Here is a 21,453-nt window from a genome sequence, read left to right on the forward strand (position 1 = left end):
TATCCAGATCTGAGACGGGTTCAACACACCAATTCAGATGATTCTTGATCATCGTCAAAACTCCAACCTCAATTGCCAAATTCAAAGAGAACACATTCTGAAAACCTCACTAAATAATTAACACGATAGAATCCTGTACATTAATGGTAGACGTTTTTCGAAATCATTGTCCAGTTATTTACTTAAAAATAAAGCATGAGATCTAGAGATAGATCATGGGATGTTATACATACAGAATAACATTCCTTAACTTATAATACACAAACTTATTCAGTTACAAGAAACATTTTTCTGAAAGTCATATGAAGCACAAGCTCAATCCAACAAACATAGATTTATTTGTTCTAACAAGATAGCAATATTTCTGTATCAGCTGAAGCATGTAGAAAGAGAAGACTGAATGTATGTCATAATCTTGAACCAATTACAAAGATGAAAGATGCAATCTGCATTCACATCTTTGACAACCCTCCCATCTTGTTAGGCTTTGTCCCAGAGTTACCTTCTCTCAAACGCTGCTCTTGGAATTTCCTTTTAGCTTTAAAGAGGATATTATGCACTACATCAAAATGAGGATTTGTAGCAGTTCTTGTGTCCTCAATCCACTGAAGAACTTTCTTGTACGGGGTCAATATACGACTTCTATCCTTCTCATCCAAAACCTTAATTGTATTCAAAGCTTTGTTAGATCAAGCTTGAGGAAGATACTCATAGTTAAGAACAAAGAAAGTACAGATGCACGAAAGGTATTTATTAGGTAACAAGGGTCAACAATAATAGCAGAAAGAATTGAACCACTTGTACATTTACCTCAAGTTGCATGAGTTCACAAACCATGCTGAGATCTGCTATAGAAGGTTGAAAGCCTCCGAGCAAGAAACCTCCATCTCCATTGAGCCAAGCGTCCTCTAGTTTTGACAAAGAAGATAATAAAACTTTCTCTGCTTCAGTAGCTGCTTTTGGATTTAGTGGATGACCAAGAGCAGGTCCTAATACAGTATTTACAACATATGTCACTGCAACATAAGAAGAAACATCAGCTTCAGGGATTAAATCAATAACATTAAGCCAACAAATACTTGCAGTCAACCATAGGTTATAATATATTATCTTTTCCTAAAGGAAGAAATAAAGAGATGTACTATGACTAGGAAAGTATGATTCAACAGTTTTGCTTATTTGCTCTCATGTTTTTTGATGGAACCATGAAAAATGGTAAGGGGAACAAAATGTGTTGCATTATTTTTGGGTAGGTAAAAAAATTAGATTTGTACATAATAATAAAAAATCAGTAGACCCTAATCATACAAGATGCTATTTCATCATACATAATCCATTTTTTATTTTTTGGGAGGGGCTGCCATCTCTAATTCCCAATATATACATGGGTTGATCCCGGTCTAAGTCACCCTCAAGAATATCTTTTTTTATTTTTAATTTTAGATGCTGATAAGATACACAGTTCTTGTTTCAAAGCTAAATAGGCTTTGATTAGTACACTCTATATAACCCATAATGATCTATACAGAATCCAATTAACAGAAAATGAAGTTCACCACAACATGCACTCAAGTTTCCAAATCACAAACATGGAACTCATAGGACACATGATTAAGGAACTCAGAGAACATCTGACTCTGGAATAAAATGCATAAGGTACTGCACCATGTCGTAGATTAGAGTGATGCCAATCCAGTATTGAGTTAATTTTTGCTCTCCTATAAACATCACATGGATACCTGATAAATTAAAGAGAAAGCACCATTAACAAAGATGCTCTCTGCGTGTGTATGTGACTCTAAGTTGTGCAAGCATAAGCATCAAATCAGAAGATCAAAGTCGTTTTTAGCATCTTCTATCTACAATGTATTGTGACCTGCATGTGAACGATTGTGTAAATGCATATCCCAGCAACAAAAACTCATTTGGAATCAAATGAAAGTCTAGCAGTGAGAAACTCTGAATTTTCATGGTTAGTTCACTTTGTTTTGAATCTTATAATGTTCAGCTACTGTATATTGAAACAGTCCAACTCTGATATTTGAAACATCCTAAAGTGTTGACCAATAAAATAGAATAGTAGTTCAGGATACCAGAAGGAAAAGAGGTGGTTATACTAACCAATGGTCAGCAATTCCAGGAAAAGCAGTAGCAAGGTAGATAAGAATTGCATGGCTGCCATAAATTAAGAAGATTAACTTGTGAATTATTCAATAAAAATCCAAATATTACAATAATAGGATCTAAAATATGAAGTGGAAAAAAAAAAAGGTGCAACACAGAAAAATAAGCCATTAAACACAATAAAATCATTATACACCCAACTTAAATTGGGTTGACGAAAAAAAAAACACTAAAATAGATATTTTATCAGAGAATTCATATTCACAGTGATAGTTTCAGATATCACTCTGCATCATGTATAGATCATCAAATAGTCAGAATCTGAGATTTATTATACAAATGATAAGAAATATGATTTTGTAAGAAGATTAGTCATGTTTCCAGTTTCCCATGCATGCATAAAAGTTTGAAGAATGAGTTGAACTATTCGTGATTCATGAATAATGCAGCTTACAATAGATTTTGTTATATATTATAATAACTAAATCTTAGTGAATCAGACATCTAGAAATAATAGCATTGGCATTAAGAACTTTACTTTCTCCTAGAGTGGCAAGTACAGTGGAGCATAAGTAGCACTATCATCAACTTGGGCTGAAAGAAATGGCATTATTGGATTATTACCTCTCGAAGAGATTGAAGCTTCCATGAACGATAGCTGGAACTTTCTGCATAGGGTTTATTTCTGAAATCAAATGAAAAGGCGCAGGGATTCTACTTCTATTAGCTTGTTATCTATTATTTAAAATTATAATTCTCTCCATCCCTTCCTCTCTTTCGCTAAATTTATTCCTTTCATAGCTTATATAGAGAGTTGTTGAATAAACTAAGGAAGCACAAGTACCTAGATCTCATATCAGATCAAATAAATAATCCATCTCTAGAGTGATTGTAGTATTCGACGGATAGTTCTTTCTTTGAATAAATACTGGAATTCTATTAACTAAAAAGAATAGTACAACAAACAAAACATCAGAACCTAGTTTCCTTCATCATTCCTCCCCTAGAATATACAAAGTAACAATCTGATCGGCAATACAACACAAGGACAAACGAATCCCATAAAAAAGCAAAGAAGTTGCACTTAATGCATAAAATTGTTATAGTAGCCATATGTCATATTTTAATCTTACTTTCTTATGCATAGACCGGGCACGTTATATATTTAACGTAAAGATTCATGTTGTATTTCCACTTTGTCACTGTCGGTCAAATTAATTCAATCAGTTATAAAAGAAGCAAACACTCGGTCATAAATCTTCACTTGATCATGGGGACAAAAGCCCACAAATAGAAATTGGATAAATACCTCTGAATTCAGGGGAGAGTTGCTGACGTTTGGAAATATCTACTTTAATCTCGTCGAAGTCTATTCCGCTTAGCCTATTCAACAAGGACCAAAAATTAAGTTGAAGGACAAATCAGGTTCATAATACGGATAATAGTCTTAGAATGATCATATAAAGTAAGAGTTTGACAGTGAAGAAGAACCTGCAGAAGAGAAGAACAGCTCGAGATGGCTGGGACATTCGATCTGCATAGACTTTGAGCCTCACCATCTTCCTCTCCGAACTGCTGAGCTGATCAATAGACCTTTTGACCAATCCACTGCGAGTATGGCACTGAGTCACCGAGCTGAGAAAAAACGGAAGAGCTGGGGGGGGGGGGGTGGTTCTCACATTTGACAGAAATCGGAAGGGAGAGCCAGAAGGCGATGATGAGGTTCGAGAAACCAGTATCCGCAAAGATCAGCACCGCGCGTCAAAGGCTGATCTTGCCTTCAATTTATCTCCAAATATGTATGCCGTTAAATTTAAATTAATTTTTAAATATTTTTAATATTGTATTTATTAAAATAAAAAATATAAAAAATTTAATATTAAATTTAAAATTATTTACATGAGGCATGCATAACAAATTACTCATTGTTTTAGATAAAATTTAGACTGTTCGATTACATTTATATTATCCAGAAGCTTTTTACTTTTATTTTTATCAAATTTAAAATTTTTAAATAAAGCATTGCATTATAATCAGGCCCTACAAATTTAATTTAGATTGACTAATTTAATATTAATTTTTTTAATTTTAAAAATTGATTATGTAAATATATTTTGAACAATATAAATATAATATGGATGGATCTAATTTAATATTAATTTTTTTAATTTTACAAATTGATTATGTAAATGTATTTTGAACAATATAAATATAATATGGATGGATCTAATTTAATATTAAAATTTTTATAATTTTCATAAATTTACTATCATTATATACTTTTAACTATATTTATTTAATTTTTTATAATTTTTATACATTTTTATTTTAATAAATATAATATTAAAAATATTTAAAAATTAATTTAACATGAACCGCAGATATCATTAATATATCAATGTCAATAACTTGTTTGTCTTCTTCCCAAACTACTAAAGTACCCATACTCTATACGGATTTGATATTATAATTTTTATAAATACATGTCAATTTTATGGAAAAATCTTTTTCAAAAAAAAAAAAAGCTTATAACATATCATCTCTATATCATCCTATAAGTAGTAGGGCTAAGCAATTATCATCTTTAATCTTAATATGCATATTACAATTAAGTAAATGATAAAAACAAAATGCATATGGTGTGAATGGATATGATAAGAAGCAAATTAACAAAAACTTATTACTAATTAAATCAAATTATTGAAGACTTTCTTATAAATAACTTTCTTACTAATTGATATGGTATACATACTTTCATCCTAGCAATCGACTCAGACATTTCTTAGACCTTAATAACATGTTTTTCAGTTTACGTAACTATGAGACATGCATCATTGTACAACCCCATAGCAACTGATCAATGTTCTGCATTAAAATAATTAGGGCACTTACTTTAAGCCCTATTTCATGATTCGGGAGGCCTGACATTGTAATTGAATTTAAAAAATTTGTAAAGTATAAGTCATCAAATGAATTCATGTCCCTATTATCTTTTACAACACTATTAGAGCTCAAGTATACAACTTCCTCTTCAAGGAGTAGGGACAATATATGTTCCTGTTTACTTCTTCAACCATAGTAAATGTAATAACTAATATAACCATATCTTTAAAATATGAAGAATTACATATATTGTTATGAAAACCTGTGAAACTCAAATCAACAATGGACTTCATTAAATTATCTAAACTATCTATTAACAAATCAGTTAGGATCTTAATATCAACATATCCTTCATTAACTATATCAGTATTCCCATCACCAATTGATATAATCAATTAGCAAAATCCTGAAAAACACTAATAGATGCTCCATTATTTGTTGCAAAAGTCCCATATTTCTTGTTAGTGTAAGAGAATGACGATTATCCTAAATATACGAAGAGTTAATGATAGCAAAAATAATGTTTTCTCTAAATCCACCTAGAATAGTAGGAAGGATTTGATTGATTTTTCAACTAAACACAACAACTTTTCCTCTAAATAAAAGATTGGCAGCTATTAAGTTTCTTAACTTTAAAATATCATTTAAGCACCTATAAAAAGGTTCAAAACAAAACTTGTTCACCATTTGAGTCACATTCCATATAACCAATAATGTGTGAACCAAGTTACTCCTTTGTTTTATGCTACATACAGTGTATTCCATCAGAGAAAGAGGAATACAAAATTTTGAGTGAGCTATCTATCCTCCTAGAAGCAATAAAGAAGCTATCCACTTGATACCACATAAAGAACAATTTTATCTCTAGATCGTAATGAAGTAGATAGTATCCTCTAAACATACTTCTTCCCAGTACCACCATATCAATGCAGGGAAAAAACTCCTCTTTTGCCATATACAACAACATCAATGATTTTATCATAAATTGTCATTTGCATGCAAACTTGCATCCAATTCAACAGACAATACATGTAACACACTAATTTTTTTTTAAAATAATTTAACTCAACCATAATTGGGTTACAGCCACCCAATACATTTTTATATCAATAATTTCAATATAAAAATATTTTATAATTGGTTTCAACTTGCACAATACAACATTTCAGCTAAATTTTTACCTCCCACATGTCATTAGGCTAAATCACATTTGTCCATCCTTATACTCCCAACAAGTAAACTAAATCACATTTATCCATCCTTATACTCCCAATAAGTAAAATAAACAATTTAGTCAATTTTCAACACAAGCCAGTTATTTAGCCTCATAATCATGCCATTTTAACCAATTCAAAGTAAATCAAATATTAAAATTACAGTCATCCAAAGTATACCAAAAATAGAAATAGTTTGAAAGGTATTATTACATTTATAAATTCATATAATTATCAATAAACAAAAAGCCCTAATATTGGCAATATAACACATTATAAATCATAAATCAAATACCCAAAAGAGACAATGGATCTATGCCACTAAGCCTCTGGGACTCCTCCATGTGTCACTCGTGGCTCTTCTCCTGAAAATTGTTAACCACATAATGAGACTCAAAAGTTTCAGTAATCAAAGCTAATTTATGATAGTGTGTACAAACAATTAAGTGTGTGCTTACTAAGTGGGAACCAAAAATAATATAATTTCAACAAAATATAAGAAATATTACAATACACACAAACAACCATCCTTATAATCCCTCCATTAACCTCGAGCCGTAGTCCTCACTCGGTGCTAAATTACCCAGCCAAAGCTAGATTAGCCCGAGCCCTTACAAGCCACCTATTGAGCTCTAATAGGGACGTACCATGTGGCACATAAATACAACAACAATAGCAAGTTTTCCAGTAACTCCCACAATAATCAAACAAATTCATAATAATATTGCACAATTATATAATATTACAAAATTCATAATTTTCTCAATAATCACCCAATTAACATGAAGTAATATTAATCACAAATTAAAAGCATGGTTACCTCATAGCTTTTTTAATAAATTATTCCTTACAAATTTCTCTCCCACCACAATCTTCACCAATAATACAATATACAAATAACATATTATTTATAAATATTAGTTTCAATTTTTGAAACTAATAAAATAATTCTAATAATAGAATTAAAAATATAACATAATTTTTAATCTCAATCTTAATACAAATCTAGAGTCAACACTATTAAGTAAAATTTTTAACTCCTCTTTTACTCATCAATAAACATTAATAATCTAAAAATCAACTTCTAAACTAATTTCTATTATCAAAATTTTCTTTTTATTTCATAAATTCGCACCTAAAATATCCAAAAATTAAAAGTTGAATCTCTAGCTTAGAATCATAATCCTATAGCCATAACAATTCATTTCTCATCCCAAATAATCATCTAAACCTCAATAAATCAACATATATTTTCAAATCTAGTTTAGAATTTGATCCATAAGCCACAAATTCAAAGATTATCAACAAATTTATACTCTAGAAGATTTATTATACTACTAACAACCTCATAAACCATATTTATTCAACATAAATTCATCCCTCTTCCTGATCCTAAATTTTCTACCACCACAAAATCAAAAACCAAAGAGGAAGGATGATTAAGAAAAATTTTTAGAACACTTACTTAATCTTGAAAAGCTTAAAATCACACCCTAAATATCCTATTAAAAACTCTTACCTTAAAATCTAGCATCGGCGAACTTGGCTCACAGACGCTCTCTCTGCCTCAGCTCACGCACGAAGGAAAGAATGAAAAAATGAAGAAAACAAGTGAGTTTTTATAAAAAAATTCAGTGGGTCCCATATTTGTTTTTATTATTTCTTCTTTCCTCTCTCTTCTTCTTCTTCTTATTTTTTAAATATTTTATACGCATGATTGTTGTGCGGCGGCCGAAAGCAAATTTTGTTCTTCTTCTTCTTCTTCTTCCCCTTTTTTTTAATACCTTTTCTTTTTTTTATTATAATAATAATAATAATTTAATAATATTTTTTATTATTTTTTTAAAATCTTTTTAATTTTAATTTATAATTATATCCTAAGTTAGATTTAATAATCATCTCCTACTAATTTGCTTACCTCTAAATATTTTTTAAAATTTCTATTAACCCAAATTAACTATTAAAATTTAAATTGGGATGTTACAATACAACCTTATTATAATTTAATTCATGTCTTATTAATCTCTACTCACTTGCATCCAAACTTGATAGGTCAAGTAAAGGCACATTTTAATTCATTTAAGGTAGACAAATTTCGTCAAAACTGTACATTAAATAGAGAGCTCAAATGGTTTTTCATCATACCAATTCTTGAAAATAGTGTATGATAACTTTTAATTCCTTCAAGTCAGTAGATTGGTGGATTTCTCAGAATGCTAGATAAATACGACTATTAGTTTATCTTTTTTCCAAGAGTCACACTTACTATACAAATATATCATACTCTAGTTAACAAACATACCTATGCCACATGATTTCTAAATCGTTACAATGGATCAATATATGATCCTGGTTATCATTTTTATTTTCTACCCATGTATCTAGATTAGCATAACAACACATATAGCTTACTTGATATTTTTAATTACATTACGTTGGCTATCCAAAATGGCTTACTAGATTGACCTAGATTATTAACTTATCCTTTTTAAATTACAGTATTTAAAAAATATTAACATCATGTAATTAATAATATCCTTTGCTATCCATTCTCAAAGGTATGACTAATTATGGAAAATAATTTTTTTCAAAGACACATGACTTTGATAATTTTTTACACCTTTAATTGGTTGATATTTTTTGCATCTTTAACTTAGTTACAAATTTGGTTTTTATCACCCAATATTTACTAATTTACTACAATTATTGGTTAACAAAACTTTATAATTAAATTAATGAATATTATTGTTTCATAAAAAAAAATAAAGAATATTATTTAACCAAAAAATACGAATAATATTATATAAATGACGTATTATCAGCATGGAATTAAATAGTCACGATGACCATTGATTTTTTTTTTCTTTTGACATGAACGAATACCATTGATTTATAATTGATATAATAAATACATGAAAGGGAAATTCAAATTAAATTATCAATTTTTTTTAATCACCAGATATTCAAACTTTAACTGACCAAGCTTAAAATCTAAAATTTAAACTTAAAGCCTTTTTATAATTATCCAATGCTAGCAATCCAAAATGCCAAATATATTGACTGATATTATTAATCTATCCTAATCAAATTATAGTATTTCAAAAATTTTAAATACTTCCAGAAGGTATGATTAATTCTGAAAAATATTTTTTCCAAAGATATATGTCTTTGAGAATTTTTTACGCCTTTAACAAATTGATTTTTTACACTGTTAACTTATATTGGTTCAATAATTTGACTTTAAAATTTTAGTATTCATTAATTAAATAAAATTATGAATTAACAAATGATTATAACTACATTGACGAATACTATTATTTAATTAGCTAATATAAAGGACATTATTTAAACACATAATATAAATAATATCATTTAATTGGTATAATATATGTTGGAATGAAATAATAGTCAATACTATTTATTTATAATTAATATAGTATCTATGTGGAAGCGAAATTTGAATTAAAATTGATAACATTATCCAATAACGATATATTGAATATTTACTTGATTTAGCTTAAAATTAAAAATTTAAACCTAAATTTTTTTATTAAGTTCATTATATTGATAGTTCAAAATAGTTGAATATATTAATTAATATTATCAAAGTAACATACCTAAATTGCAGTATTACCAACATTTCAAATGCTTCCTAAAGTTATGATCAACTTGGGAAAATCATTTTATCAAAATTCATGACTGTAATAATTATGTTCATCTTGATATTGTTTTTGCACCTTTAATTTATCTCGGTTACATATTTGAATTTCACATGCTAATATATAATAATTAAATAAAATCATCAATAAAAAAAAGCATCATTAAATTAATTAATCATATTTTTAATAAGCAAATATAAATAAAATTATTTGATTAGAAAATATGAGTCTTTTTTAAAATTTTAAATTTAAATTAAAATATATCATTTTTATCATGTTCTCTCACTTACTTTTTTAACAATTTTTTTTCTATTTTTATTTGAATTATGAAAATTTTATATAATTTTTTATTATTTTTAAAATTTTCATTTTAATATATAAATATAAAATGTTAATTGAATTATGATGGGTTCAAGCACAATTTAATCATTAAATTTTTTATTCAAACATGCAACTCACACATCCAGGTGACAAGTAGGGTTCGAACCTTAGACTTTATAGTCCAATAATTAATTAGACTTTTTTAACATGTGAGCTATTCAAATCTCTAACACTTCAATAAAAACAAACGAAACAAATAATATCTAACATGAAGTAATTTAGTATATATAAAATATCTATAAAATAGAATGCCACTAAATGGGGGTGATAACTTATTTACTCATATTATCCTATGTTAAGAATATATTAAATGAATATATTTATCACACTAACAATGAAAGTTTATGTAATTTTATATTTAAAAAATAAATAAATAACCTTTTTATATATTCAAAACCAAAAATATATTGCATGTCTAACATAGTATCTTTTTACATAATTTATATTATATCAATTTAGTGGTTGCATCGGGAACATGCGTGATGTGTTTCGCAGCTTCCCTATTGCTAATTGAAATTTATAATTAATAGTCTCCATTTTATTATTGAAACTACCGATTCATGTTAATATTATATTTTGATATTTTGGGAGGAAATAACCTAATTGCAGCATATATGTTGGTTTTTTTTTTTTGGTATGAAACTGTAGTGGATATTTTGATCCATTAAACAGCACAACTATAATTAACATGTGAGAGATATAAAAAGGTGAAAATAAATGAATTTATAATGAACCTTAAATTTATAAAGCACAAAATAATTATCATTATAGCAGTGGAAGTCACACTAAAAATAAATCCTGATTAAACATCACAAGAAAAGAAAATTCATCAAAACAAAATGGCCGTAACATATATATATATATATATATATATATATTTTAAATAGTTGGTAAATTTATTTCAATAAGTTGTATATAAAACAAATTTTATCTATTTCATTAAAATCATATTTTATGGATTTTACTTTGTAAATAACTAACTAAAAAAGTGTTGCTTAGTACATAATTTTATTAAAATTTGAAAAAAAAATTTATATGAGTTCAATCAAATTTTAATCTTATAGTTTTTTAGTGTTGCAATGATATAAAAAGTGCAGAGATATAAAAAATATCAATGGTTTAAAAATTTTATTTTATTTTTTTCAAATCTCAAATTATTTGATGAAACTTGTGTATATAAATGAAAGTAAACACGATAAGAAGGTTCCAATTATTGTGAGAAACTACAATTAAGTAGATGAAAGAAAATATCACAAAGAGGGTATATCATTTTTCTAATCCATAAAAGATATATTATTTTTCCAATCGCATCTCCAATTTGGGATGCAATACAATCCAACTACTCTTCAATGAAACCATGTAATCCAAATCTAATGAATATATACTTGACTGAAGGTCTCTCGACAAATTCAAATGTTAAAATGTGCAACATCGGATCCAAAATGTAACCTGTAGCACTACAATACAAACCCCAAGCCTTCTTGCCTTAGCCGTGCACCTAACCTCCTGTTCCAACACTTAATAGGTGGAAGTCTGCAAGATAACATTTTGTACCATGAATAAAATATTGTTAAATAAACTAACTTAAGCTAAAATGAAATTTCATCATGAATCTCACCTCATTCAAGCGATTAAGAGTAATTAAATACTCACCTACAAATATATTCAAGGATGTTATAGGAATTAATCAAATCCAGTCATGTGGAATGAACTAATAGCCAATACCATTTATTTATAATCAAATCCGGAAGAGCTGAATGAAATAGTGATATTAAAGTGTTAATAGCATAAACATTCTTCTCCTTCATTTTATTTCACTAATAGCTTGTGAAGTTTGGCTAGTTAATTGCTCTATATCTTAGGAACCTAAAAAGATGGATGGAACTCGTCTTAAGAAGCAACTTCATAATAGTAGAGAACATGAAGCTAATCTTGTAAAGATGATCTGCTATCCAATATGATCTAGAACATTGAGAGACCCTAAATTTTGAAATTTCATATATTTTAAAGGACTACAATATATCCCCAAAATGTCTAACAAAAATGCTTCCAAATGATTGTAGGGATCTGATCATTGATGGGATCCAAATTGTAAAAAAGGAAATACAAAAGTGATAAAAACTTATCCTACATCTTGGAAGACTAATTCAACATCGTTGAATTCTTCAAATGTATTTTTACCAAGCAATCTCTAAACATGAATCACCCAAATCACATGTGATTCATTTTTCATTGTATTGATGGTACAAATGGCGTAGATATCAAATATAGAACCCATAAGTAGTATGAATAATAGTTGAGAGGAGAATAAACCTAATGCGGTTACAAGAGTGAGTCAGATGTGAATGTGTGAAATGTTCTATTAGTTTGGCCTAGTAATTTATAATTGAATAAGGCTAAACTAGAAGGGAAAATGAAGGGGTGATTTTTTAAAATTAAAATAATATATATTTCATTAAGAAAATATATATTAATTTGAATTCAAATATAATTAGATTTGAATTTTAAATAGATAAAAAATAATTTCTTTATACATATAAAAATTAACAATTCATCCTGCACCTAACTTTAACCTAAATGATATATTTTATATGTATATAAAAATAATAAACCATTATAAACATAACCTCAAACCTAACTTTGGAGCATAGAGTCACCGAAAAGGCATTCTGAAGCATAGAATTACAATAAACTTAAAAATGAGCATGTGGCATTTTCTTATAGCCTTTAATCTTACTTTTATATATATAATGATTACCAGCACAAACTTAATTTATTCTTTACACATTATTTAAAATAAATAATTCCAATATTCTATGGGAGATATTAAAAAAAGATGGTTAAAGACCATCCAAGAAGCTCATTTAAATGGAAAATTTTTATAGGCTTTCTTTTTTTACTCGAGCGAGGTTTTCTTTCAATGAGGAAACAACATTTGAACTATGGACAAAGGGGGGCTAAACTATAAAATTACAAAAATGCCGTGATGTAGGCCCATGCATGCCCCTTAAAATGTTGTGATGTGGGTCCCTACATGCCCCTTAAAATCCGTCCATGGTTGTGGAGCAGGTGAGAGGGATGGATGCTTGCACCTTGTCACAACCTATGTTTAAATAGAAGAGAACCTGCAAGGTTGTGGAGTTTTTAAAAACCTCCAAAATAATGTAGATAATTTTAGAATATTCAAGAAGGATCCAATATGTTCTAGAATGTTCTAGAAGTATCTAGAACAATCTAGAATTATCTAGAGAAATATAAAAAGATCTAGAAGATTCTAAAAACTTATGGAGGAACGTGTTGATGTCTAGAATATTCTAGGATGTTCTAAAATATTTCACACATATCTTAAAGGTTAGTCTCTAGAAACATCCTTGTATATATCTAGATATTTATTGTAGATATTTTTATAAAATACTCTAGAAGATGAATGTAAACTATAGTATAGGATTAATCTCCACCGTCTATTAAGGAGGTGGAAAAAATCTAGAATAAGGGGAAAGTCTATAAATATCCCCTTACCCCTCATTTGTAAAAAGTAAGCAAAGTTCTAAGTTTTCAAATTCTTTCATCCAAGCTCTCTTCTCTCTTATGTTTAAGTTTCCTAGTTCTTTTGCCTTCTGAGGGTTTGATTAACTTAGCAAAGATTAAGAGGTTGATCACGTTAAGGCTGACATGGTTTAAGGACAAGGGAGTTCTAAGGCTGTGACAACATGATATCAAAGCCAAGGTTCAAGAGAGCCACAGGTCGAGTTCATATTTATAGGCAAGTATGCTAGGAGTAACTGAGGAGACTCTTACTCACATAGAAGAAAGGGAAAGGGAATCTCAACCTTCACATCATAGTGGTAAGAAGGCAAGAGGGATTAGTAAGGTATGTTCCAAGGACCTTGCTATTTTGTCAGTTAAAATCAATGTCTCAAAAAGAACTATGGAAAAAATGGTTGGTAAGGTTGAGAAGGTTGAAAGTAACATGAGTATGTTAGAGGACCACACTCTTAAAGAACTTGAAGGGATGAAGAGTAGTGTGGATGCTTTGCAAAACTATGAGGATCAATGCAAGCAGGTGGTGAGATCCTTAGAGGCAAAGCTGATGGAGGCCATCACTACAATGCAATAGCAACTCAATACTCTCAAGACTTCCTTAGAGGCAAAAGAAAGGAATTCACTATTAGATGGAAATATTGGAATAAGGGAAGTGAGGATAGATCTTCCCAAATGAAATGAATTTAAAGATGTGTCGGATGCCTAAGAAGTGGAGAACTTCTTATTGCAGATGGAATGCTATGCTGACACCTTAGGGATAATAGATGATCAAACTAAGATGTGCACTGCTACTTACTTCCTTACCAATAATACAATGCTATGATGCTAAAGGAAGCATGTATACATAAAGAAGGGGCTTTACACAATTTATACTTAGGAAGATTTTTAAGAAGGAGTTGAAAAGGCATTTTATCCAAAGAACAAGGTTTATGTGGCTTGCAAGAAGTTGAAGGAGTTTAAACATAAGACCATTATCTTAGACTATATGCAGGAATTCACCTCTTTAACTCTTCAAATTGCAAAGCTAAGTAGTAAAGATAGTCTCTTCTACTTCGTTAATGGTCTTCAAAATTAGGCCAAGTATGAGTTGCAACAATGATGTGTCAAGAACATTGATGAAGCCATAGTGGTCACTGAGAGTCTCTCAGAGCTTTAGAGGGAAAGAGGTGAGTCTCCTACGAATAGATTTCTTGACCCTAATCTTGAGAATGGTTGGGAAGGAAATGGAAAAGGGATAAACCTCAAAGAAAAAGTAATGAACAAGGGAGATATTAGGAAGGGATCCTAGATACAGCAGAAGAAAAGAGGGAACTTTTCTACTCTGTATGTCAAGGCCCTAATAGGATGAAGGATTTTTGAAGTTAGGGTCATTATCTACTTTAGTACAAAGGCAGGAAGTGCAAGAAGGGAAGGTAAATCCTAGGATAGGATTAATTCAACTCTTTAACACTTCTAAAACCTAACCTTCACAAGGCAATGGATTGATGCATGTGAAGGCTAAGTTAAATGGGAAGCTAGTTAGCATCATGTTGGATATTGGGGCAGCCACAACTTTATTTCTCTAGAAGAGGCCAGGAGGGTAGGTCTCAGTTGAAAAAAGGGGAAGGTTTATTAAAATTATCCAATTCTCCTCCTTAACCCTTAGTTGGCAGTGTCGAGGGGTAGAGCTATGTCTTGGGGATTGGCATGGAAAGGTAGATTTCTTAGTTGCTTATATGGATGACAACAAGGCGGTGCTTGGTTTAGAGTTCATGCACAAGGTAAAAGCCTTTATCATGCCATATTATGATATATTATGCATCCTCGAGGGAGGAGTTGCTTACACGATACCTACTTTAAGGGGTGGGTTTGCATGGTTATCAACCATGCGAGTATTGAAGGAGGATAGCATGCCAAGAAGGCTAGGAGTGACCTTATCTCGTGGGGAGATGAATCACAAGAGAACCAAGGATCTCTTATGTTTTAAAATGTTCTATAAGCATCTAGAACAATGTAAAATTATCTAGAGAAATCTAGAAAGATATAGAAGTTTTTAGAAGGTTTTAGAAACTTATGGATGAATGTGGAGATATCTACAATATTTTAGAATGTTCTAGAATATTTCACATATATCTTGAAGGTTAGTTTCTAGAAACATCCTTGTATATATCTAAATATTTGTTGTAGATATTTCTATAGAACACTTTAGAGGATGAATGTAAATTATAAGATTGGATTGATATCTATCATCCATTAAGGAGGTGGGAAAACTCTAAAATAAGGGAAAAGTATATAAATATTCCCTCACCCCTCATTTGTAAAAAGTAAGCAAAGCTCTAAACTTTCAAGTTTTCTCATCCAAGCTCTCTTCTCTCTTGTGTTTAAGTTTCCTAATTACTTTACCTCTCTCTCTCTCTCTCTCTCTCTCTCTCTCTCTCTCACTCTTTTTAATCTATTCCCTTTCCCTCTTTCTTCTTTATCAGTCGCATCTTTATCTCCCTCTCTATATTCTTTGAAATTTATAGGAATCCTAACCTCCTCAGTCTCAATCCTAGCTATACCACCGCTGGATCTTGGTATCTGGTTATTAGAGAAATTATGGTCAAGTCACCTTCTTCAACGCCTAGGCAAACTTGCCTAAGCATGTTGGGTCATCTCATCTGACTAGTTAGGAAGGTATTTCTCTGATTCTTTTTATAAATCATTTTTATTAGCCTCATTAATGCCAATATAAAAAAAAATATAAGGAATAAAAATGTGTAGAATTTCAATTTCAAATATGCCCCTATATATATAACAAATCTAAAAAGTAATGATGTCATGTTATTTTTTCTCTCTTATGAAAAGTAATTTTAAAAATATCTTTTAAATATTACTTAAAAAGTTGTAACGTGACTTATAAATGAGATTAAATAGACTTTCTAAAATGTGACTTATAAATAAGATTGAAGGGAGTACATCATTGTTTGTCAAACTCTTGACTTAACTCTACAAGTTTATCATTTTTTATGTTTTTTGTAACACACCAAAATTTTTTTTTAAATAACTTAACCATAGTTGGGTTACAGCCACCCAACACATTTTTATATCAATAATTTCAATATAAAATATTTTATAATTGGTTTCAACTCACACAATATAATATTTTAGATAAATTTTTACCTCTCACATGCCATTAGGTTGAATCACATTTGTCCATCCTTATACTCCCAACAAGTAAACTAAATCACATTTGTCCATCTTTATACTCCCAACAAGAAAAATAAACAATTTAGTCAATTTTCAACACAAGCCAGTTATTTGGCCTCATAATCATGCCATTTTAACCAATCCAAAGTAAACCAAATATTAAAATTACAGTCATCCAAAGTCTACCAAAAATAGAAATAGTTTGAAAGGCATGATTACATTTATATATTCATATAATTGTCAATAAACAAAAACTTCTAATATTGGCAATACAACACATTATAAATCATAAATCAAATATCCAAAAGAGACAGTGGATCTATGCCACTAAGCCTCTGGGACTCCTCCACGTGTCACTCGTGGCTCTTCTCCTGAAAATTGTTAACCACATAATGAGACTCAAAAGTCCCAGAAACCATAGCTAATTTATGATAGTATATACCAATTGTTAAGTGTGTACTTATTAAGTGAGAATTAAAAATAATATAATTCCAACAAAATATAAGAAATATTATAATACACACAAATAACCATTCTTATATCCCTCCATTAGCCTCGAGCCGTAGCCCTCACTCGGTGCTAAATTACCCGGCCAAAGGTAGATTAGCCCGAGCCCTTACAAACCACCTATTGAGCTTCAATAGGGGCGTACCACGTGGCACATAAATACAACAACAATAGCAAGTCTCCTAACACCTCCCACAATAATCAAACAAATTCATAATAATATTGCACAATTATACAATATTACAAAACTTATAATTTTCTCAATAATCACCCAATTAACATGAAGTAACACAAATCATAAATTAAAAGTATGGTTACCTTGTGACTTTTTCAATAAATTATTCCTTAAAATTTCTCTCTCACCACAATCTTCACCAGTAATACAATCTACAAATAACATATTATTTATAAATATTAGTTTCAATTTTTGAAACTAATAAAATAATTCTAATAATAGAATTAAAAATATAACATAATTCCTAATCTCAATCTTAATACAAATCTAGAGTTAATACTATTAAGTAAAATTTTTAACTCCTCTTTTAATTATCAATAAATATTAATAATCTAAAAATTAAATTTTAAACTAATTTCTATTATCAAAATTTTCTTTTTATTTTATAAATTCGCACCTAAAATACTCAAAAATTAAAAATTGAGTTCTCTAGCTTAGAATCATAATCCTATAGCCATAATAATTCATTTCTCATCCCAAATAATCATCTAAACCTCAATAAATCAACATATATTTTCAAATCTAGTTTAGAATTTGATCCATAAGCCACAAATTCAAAGATCATCAACAAATTTATACTTTAGAATATTTATTATACTACTAACAACCTCATAAACTATATATATTCAACATAAATTCATCCCTCTTCCAGATCCTAAATTTTCTACCACCACAAAATTAGAAACCAAAGAGGAAGGATGACTAAGAAATTTTTTAGAACACTTACTTAGTCTTGAAAAGCTTAAAATCACACCCTAAATATCCTATTAAAAACTCTTATCTTAAAAACTCAGATCTCCTGCACCGGCAAAACTAGACACTCTCTCAGCCTCAGCTCGCGCACAGGGAAGAATGAAGAAACGAAGGAAACAGGTGAGTTTTTATAAAAATTCAGTGGGTCCCACATTTTTTTTATTTCTTCTTTCCTCTCTCTCCCTTTTTTTTATTATTATTATATATATGTAATGATTGCAGCACGCGGCGCCGAAAGCAAACTCGTTCTTCTTCTTCTTCTTCCCTTTTTTTTATTCATACCTTTTCTCTTTTTTTATAATAATAATAATAATTTAATAATATTTTTAATTAATTAATTAATAATTTTTTTAAAAAATCTTAATTTAGAATTATATCCTAAGTTAGATTTAATAATTATTTTCTACTAATTTGCTTACCTCTAAATATTTTTCAAAATTTCTATTAACCAAAATTAACTATTAAAATTTAAATTGGGATGTTACATTTTTAGCTTACATCATGTTAACTTACTCGTAAACTTGGACTAAGATAAATTTGATTAAACTCATAAGTTAATTTTCTGTGTTTATCATTTTTCTGTTTCTAGCTTGTAAAACCATGTCAATTTGCTCATAAATTCGTTGAGTAAAATAGATATATGCTATGTAGAACTAGATTCATAGAAGCGGTGAGATTTGGTTTAATGAAAAATAAAACTAAAAAAAACAAAAATTAAAATTAATAAAAAAGAAAACAAAAAATACCAAAAATAAGTTGTCATATTTTAAATTTTCTATATTGAGTATAATAATCTATAAATGCAGGTAGATTTAATTTTAATTATTTATATTTAAAATATATTTAAATTAAATTATAGCTATATTTTATATTTTAATTATTTAATCATGTACTTTGAAAGATATTTATTAATAGAAATAAACTTTATGAGTTTACGATCTAAAATTATGTTTCGAATTTACATCCCTATTGCGAGTTTATTTAATCTCGTGAGTTTAACAACCTTTATGCATTTTATTTTTCTATCATCATCCCGCCTGTTTCTCTGTTCTCTCCCTCCCTTCTGTAAGTTATTTCCCCTCTTTCTTCTTAGTCAATTTCTTCTTAGCTTCATTATTTCTTGCTTCTTAATTGGTTCCTGGGACAATCTCAATGTTCATTCCCTTCAATTCTGTTTGAAATTTATTTATTTTTTTGTTTTAAGGGAAGTTCTTTTATTTATGGGAACTTAATTTTTTTCTCCTCTTCGTGAGTTTCAGAAATCAAAACTGTGGAATGAAGAGAAGATAGTACAAGAAGGAACCATGCAGGAGGAGGAAGACAATGTTTGATGGCCCTCCACACCTTGATTGCAATTCTATTCCCCAAAATATTTTAAATTTTTCATTCTTCACCTTTAAACTAAATTACTACATGTTGCAAAGAAAGACAAGTAACCTGTTTTTATTGAACATGCTGATTCATGTGTCTCAAATGCCTTAGCCTTGGTGTGCTTATTATTATTTTTTTTTACCCCCTTTCTAATATTTATTATAGGACACTTTAAATCATTTCACGTATATAAAAAAAGTTAATTTTTTTCCTCATATCATAAAAAAATAATATATACTTTCTTTTTTATTTTTGACATTAAATAATAATATAACTAAATTAAATACCTTCATGCTAATTAAGAAGGGGTGAAATTGAAAAAAAAAATAGTTTACTCATTGCAAGGTATCCTATATGTTGGATCAAAAATTATTTCTGAAAAATATTTTATAAATAAGACCAGAGGAGTACATTATAAACATAGGAATTGAGTAGGGTTTATTTAATGGTTTGGGATAATTCACCTTTGCCCGGCCTTTATATTTTATGCATGCATTGTTACTTTCATAAGAGGAACACATTTGGATTTCTGAGGTATTAGTTGCTTACAATTTTTAACATTTAATTTACAGTCCATTGTCTATTTTATATATGACTTTATATAACTATTAATTTTTTATTCAGAGGTGAGAATAAAAAATTGAGAATAAAAAATTAATAGTTATATAAGCTGGATCTCTACTAAAGTTATCCTATAAGCATCACCTTAAGGGGGCCCATTTTTCCCTATACCACTTCTTAAGTTTTTTCTCTTCTTAACGTTTTCTTGTAGCATTTAAAGCATCACCAAATAAGCTGGATCTCACATGCATGGGTCTCACTCCTTCAAAAGCAACTCAAAGTAAGAAGTCACTTAAAAGTCCCCTCTTTGGTATTTTATTGTCTGGGTTTGTGGCCTTTGATTTTTCAGCAATCACGAAGGATTTCCCATGGATTTTAATTTCACTTGGAAGGCTTTGATCTTAGCTCCATTACTTTGGGTTTTTCCTGATACTTCTCTGCATCAATTCACTGGCTTCTAATGGTGTATCGATAATTTTTTTTCCATCGGTTTTTGCTTTTATTTTTATTTGAGGAACTATAGTTTTTCAATTTATAAATAACAAAGTTATATAAATAACTTTGAGTGAATTTCTATCAATTTTTGCTTAATCTTATCTTTGCTATTATAGTCACTAGTCAACATGTAATGCCTATTTTTGTGGTAATCAATTTGGAGTGTTAAATGTAACGCCATGATGCATATATGTCCTTGCAGTTCACATATAATCTTCCAATTCTCTCACCTATTCCTTTGAGTGCATGTCAACTTGGTGCTATGCTAAATCTTGAACCGTCTTTCTCATTGTGATATTGAGCACTTAATCACTCAAAGTTGTCATATGAAAAGCAGGAAGATTATATTATATTGTCTATGAAGTGTGGGCCCATATTTATCAGTGGCAATGCCATAATAGAAAGTTCAACATTGGGAATTATATTGACTTAAACTTTGTTGACTATTGACTATAATATGGGCTGTACTAGAAGGTCTCAAATTTTAATGTTTAAAAAAAAACGAGATGTTTTCATTTTAAAACTAATACCTCAATATGGGGAATTATATCGACTTTCT

General features: G+C 29.2%; 1 protein-coding gene across 3 annotated transcripts; it reads right to left on the reverse strand.

Moving 5' to 3' along the window:
* Positions 1 to 203: 203 nt before the first annotated feature.
* LOC129315022 (glutathione S-transferase T1-like) lies at positions 204 to 3,891 on the reverse strand. Of its 3 annotated transcripts, XM_054958513.1 has the most exons (8): positions 3,804 to 3,891; positions 3,616 to 3,732; positions 3,434 to 3,507; positions 2,749 to 2,809; positions 2,122 to 2,175; positions 1,659 to 1,739; positions 811 to 1,015; positions 204 to 662 (listed from the first exon to the last, which is right to left on the reverse strand). In XM_054958513.1, the coding sequence occupies exons 2-8, from the start codon at positions 3,681 to 3,683 to the stop codon at positions 453 to 455; spliced, it is 753 nt and encodes a 250-aa protein (XP_054814488.1). In that variant the 5' UTR covers positions 3,684 to 3,732; positions 3,804 to 3,891; the 3' UTR covers positions 204 to 452. The 3 variants fall into 3 exon arrangements, with proteins under 3 accessions (XP_054814488.1, XP_054814489.1, XP_054814490.1); XM_054958514.1 differs by lacking the exon at positions 3,804 to 3,891 and having other exon boundaries at positions 811 to 1,016; positions 1,666 to 1,739; positions 3,616 to 3,797; XM_054958515.1 differs by lacking the exons at positions 1,659 to 1,739; positions 2,749 to 2,809; positions 3,804 to 3,891 and having other exon boundaries at positions 811 to 1,016; positions 3,616 to 3,797.
* Between the last annotated feature and the right edge of the window lie 17,562 nt (positions 3,892 to 21,453).

Source organism: Prosopis cineraria, unplaced genomic scaffold (genome assembly GCF_029017545.1).
Source record: "Prosopis cineraria cultivar Desert tree isolate PC_DT_omini unplaced genomic scaffold, ASM2901754v1 PC7, whole genome shotgun sequence".
NCBI lineage: Eukaryota > Viridiplantae > Streptophyta > Magnoliopsida > Fabales > Fabaceae > Prosopis > Prosopis cineraria.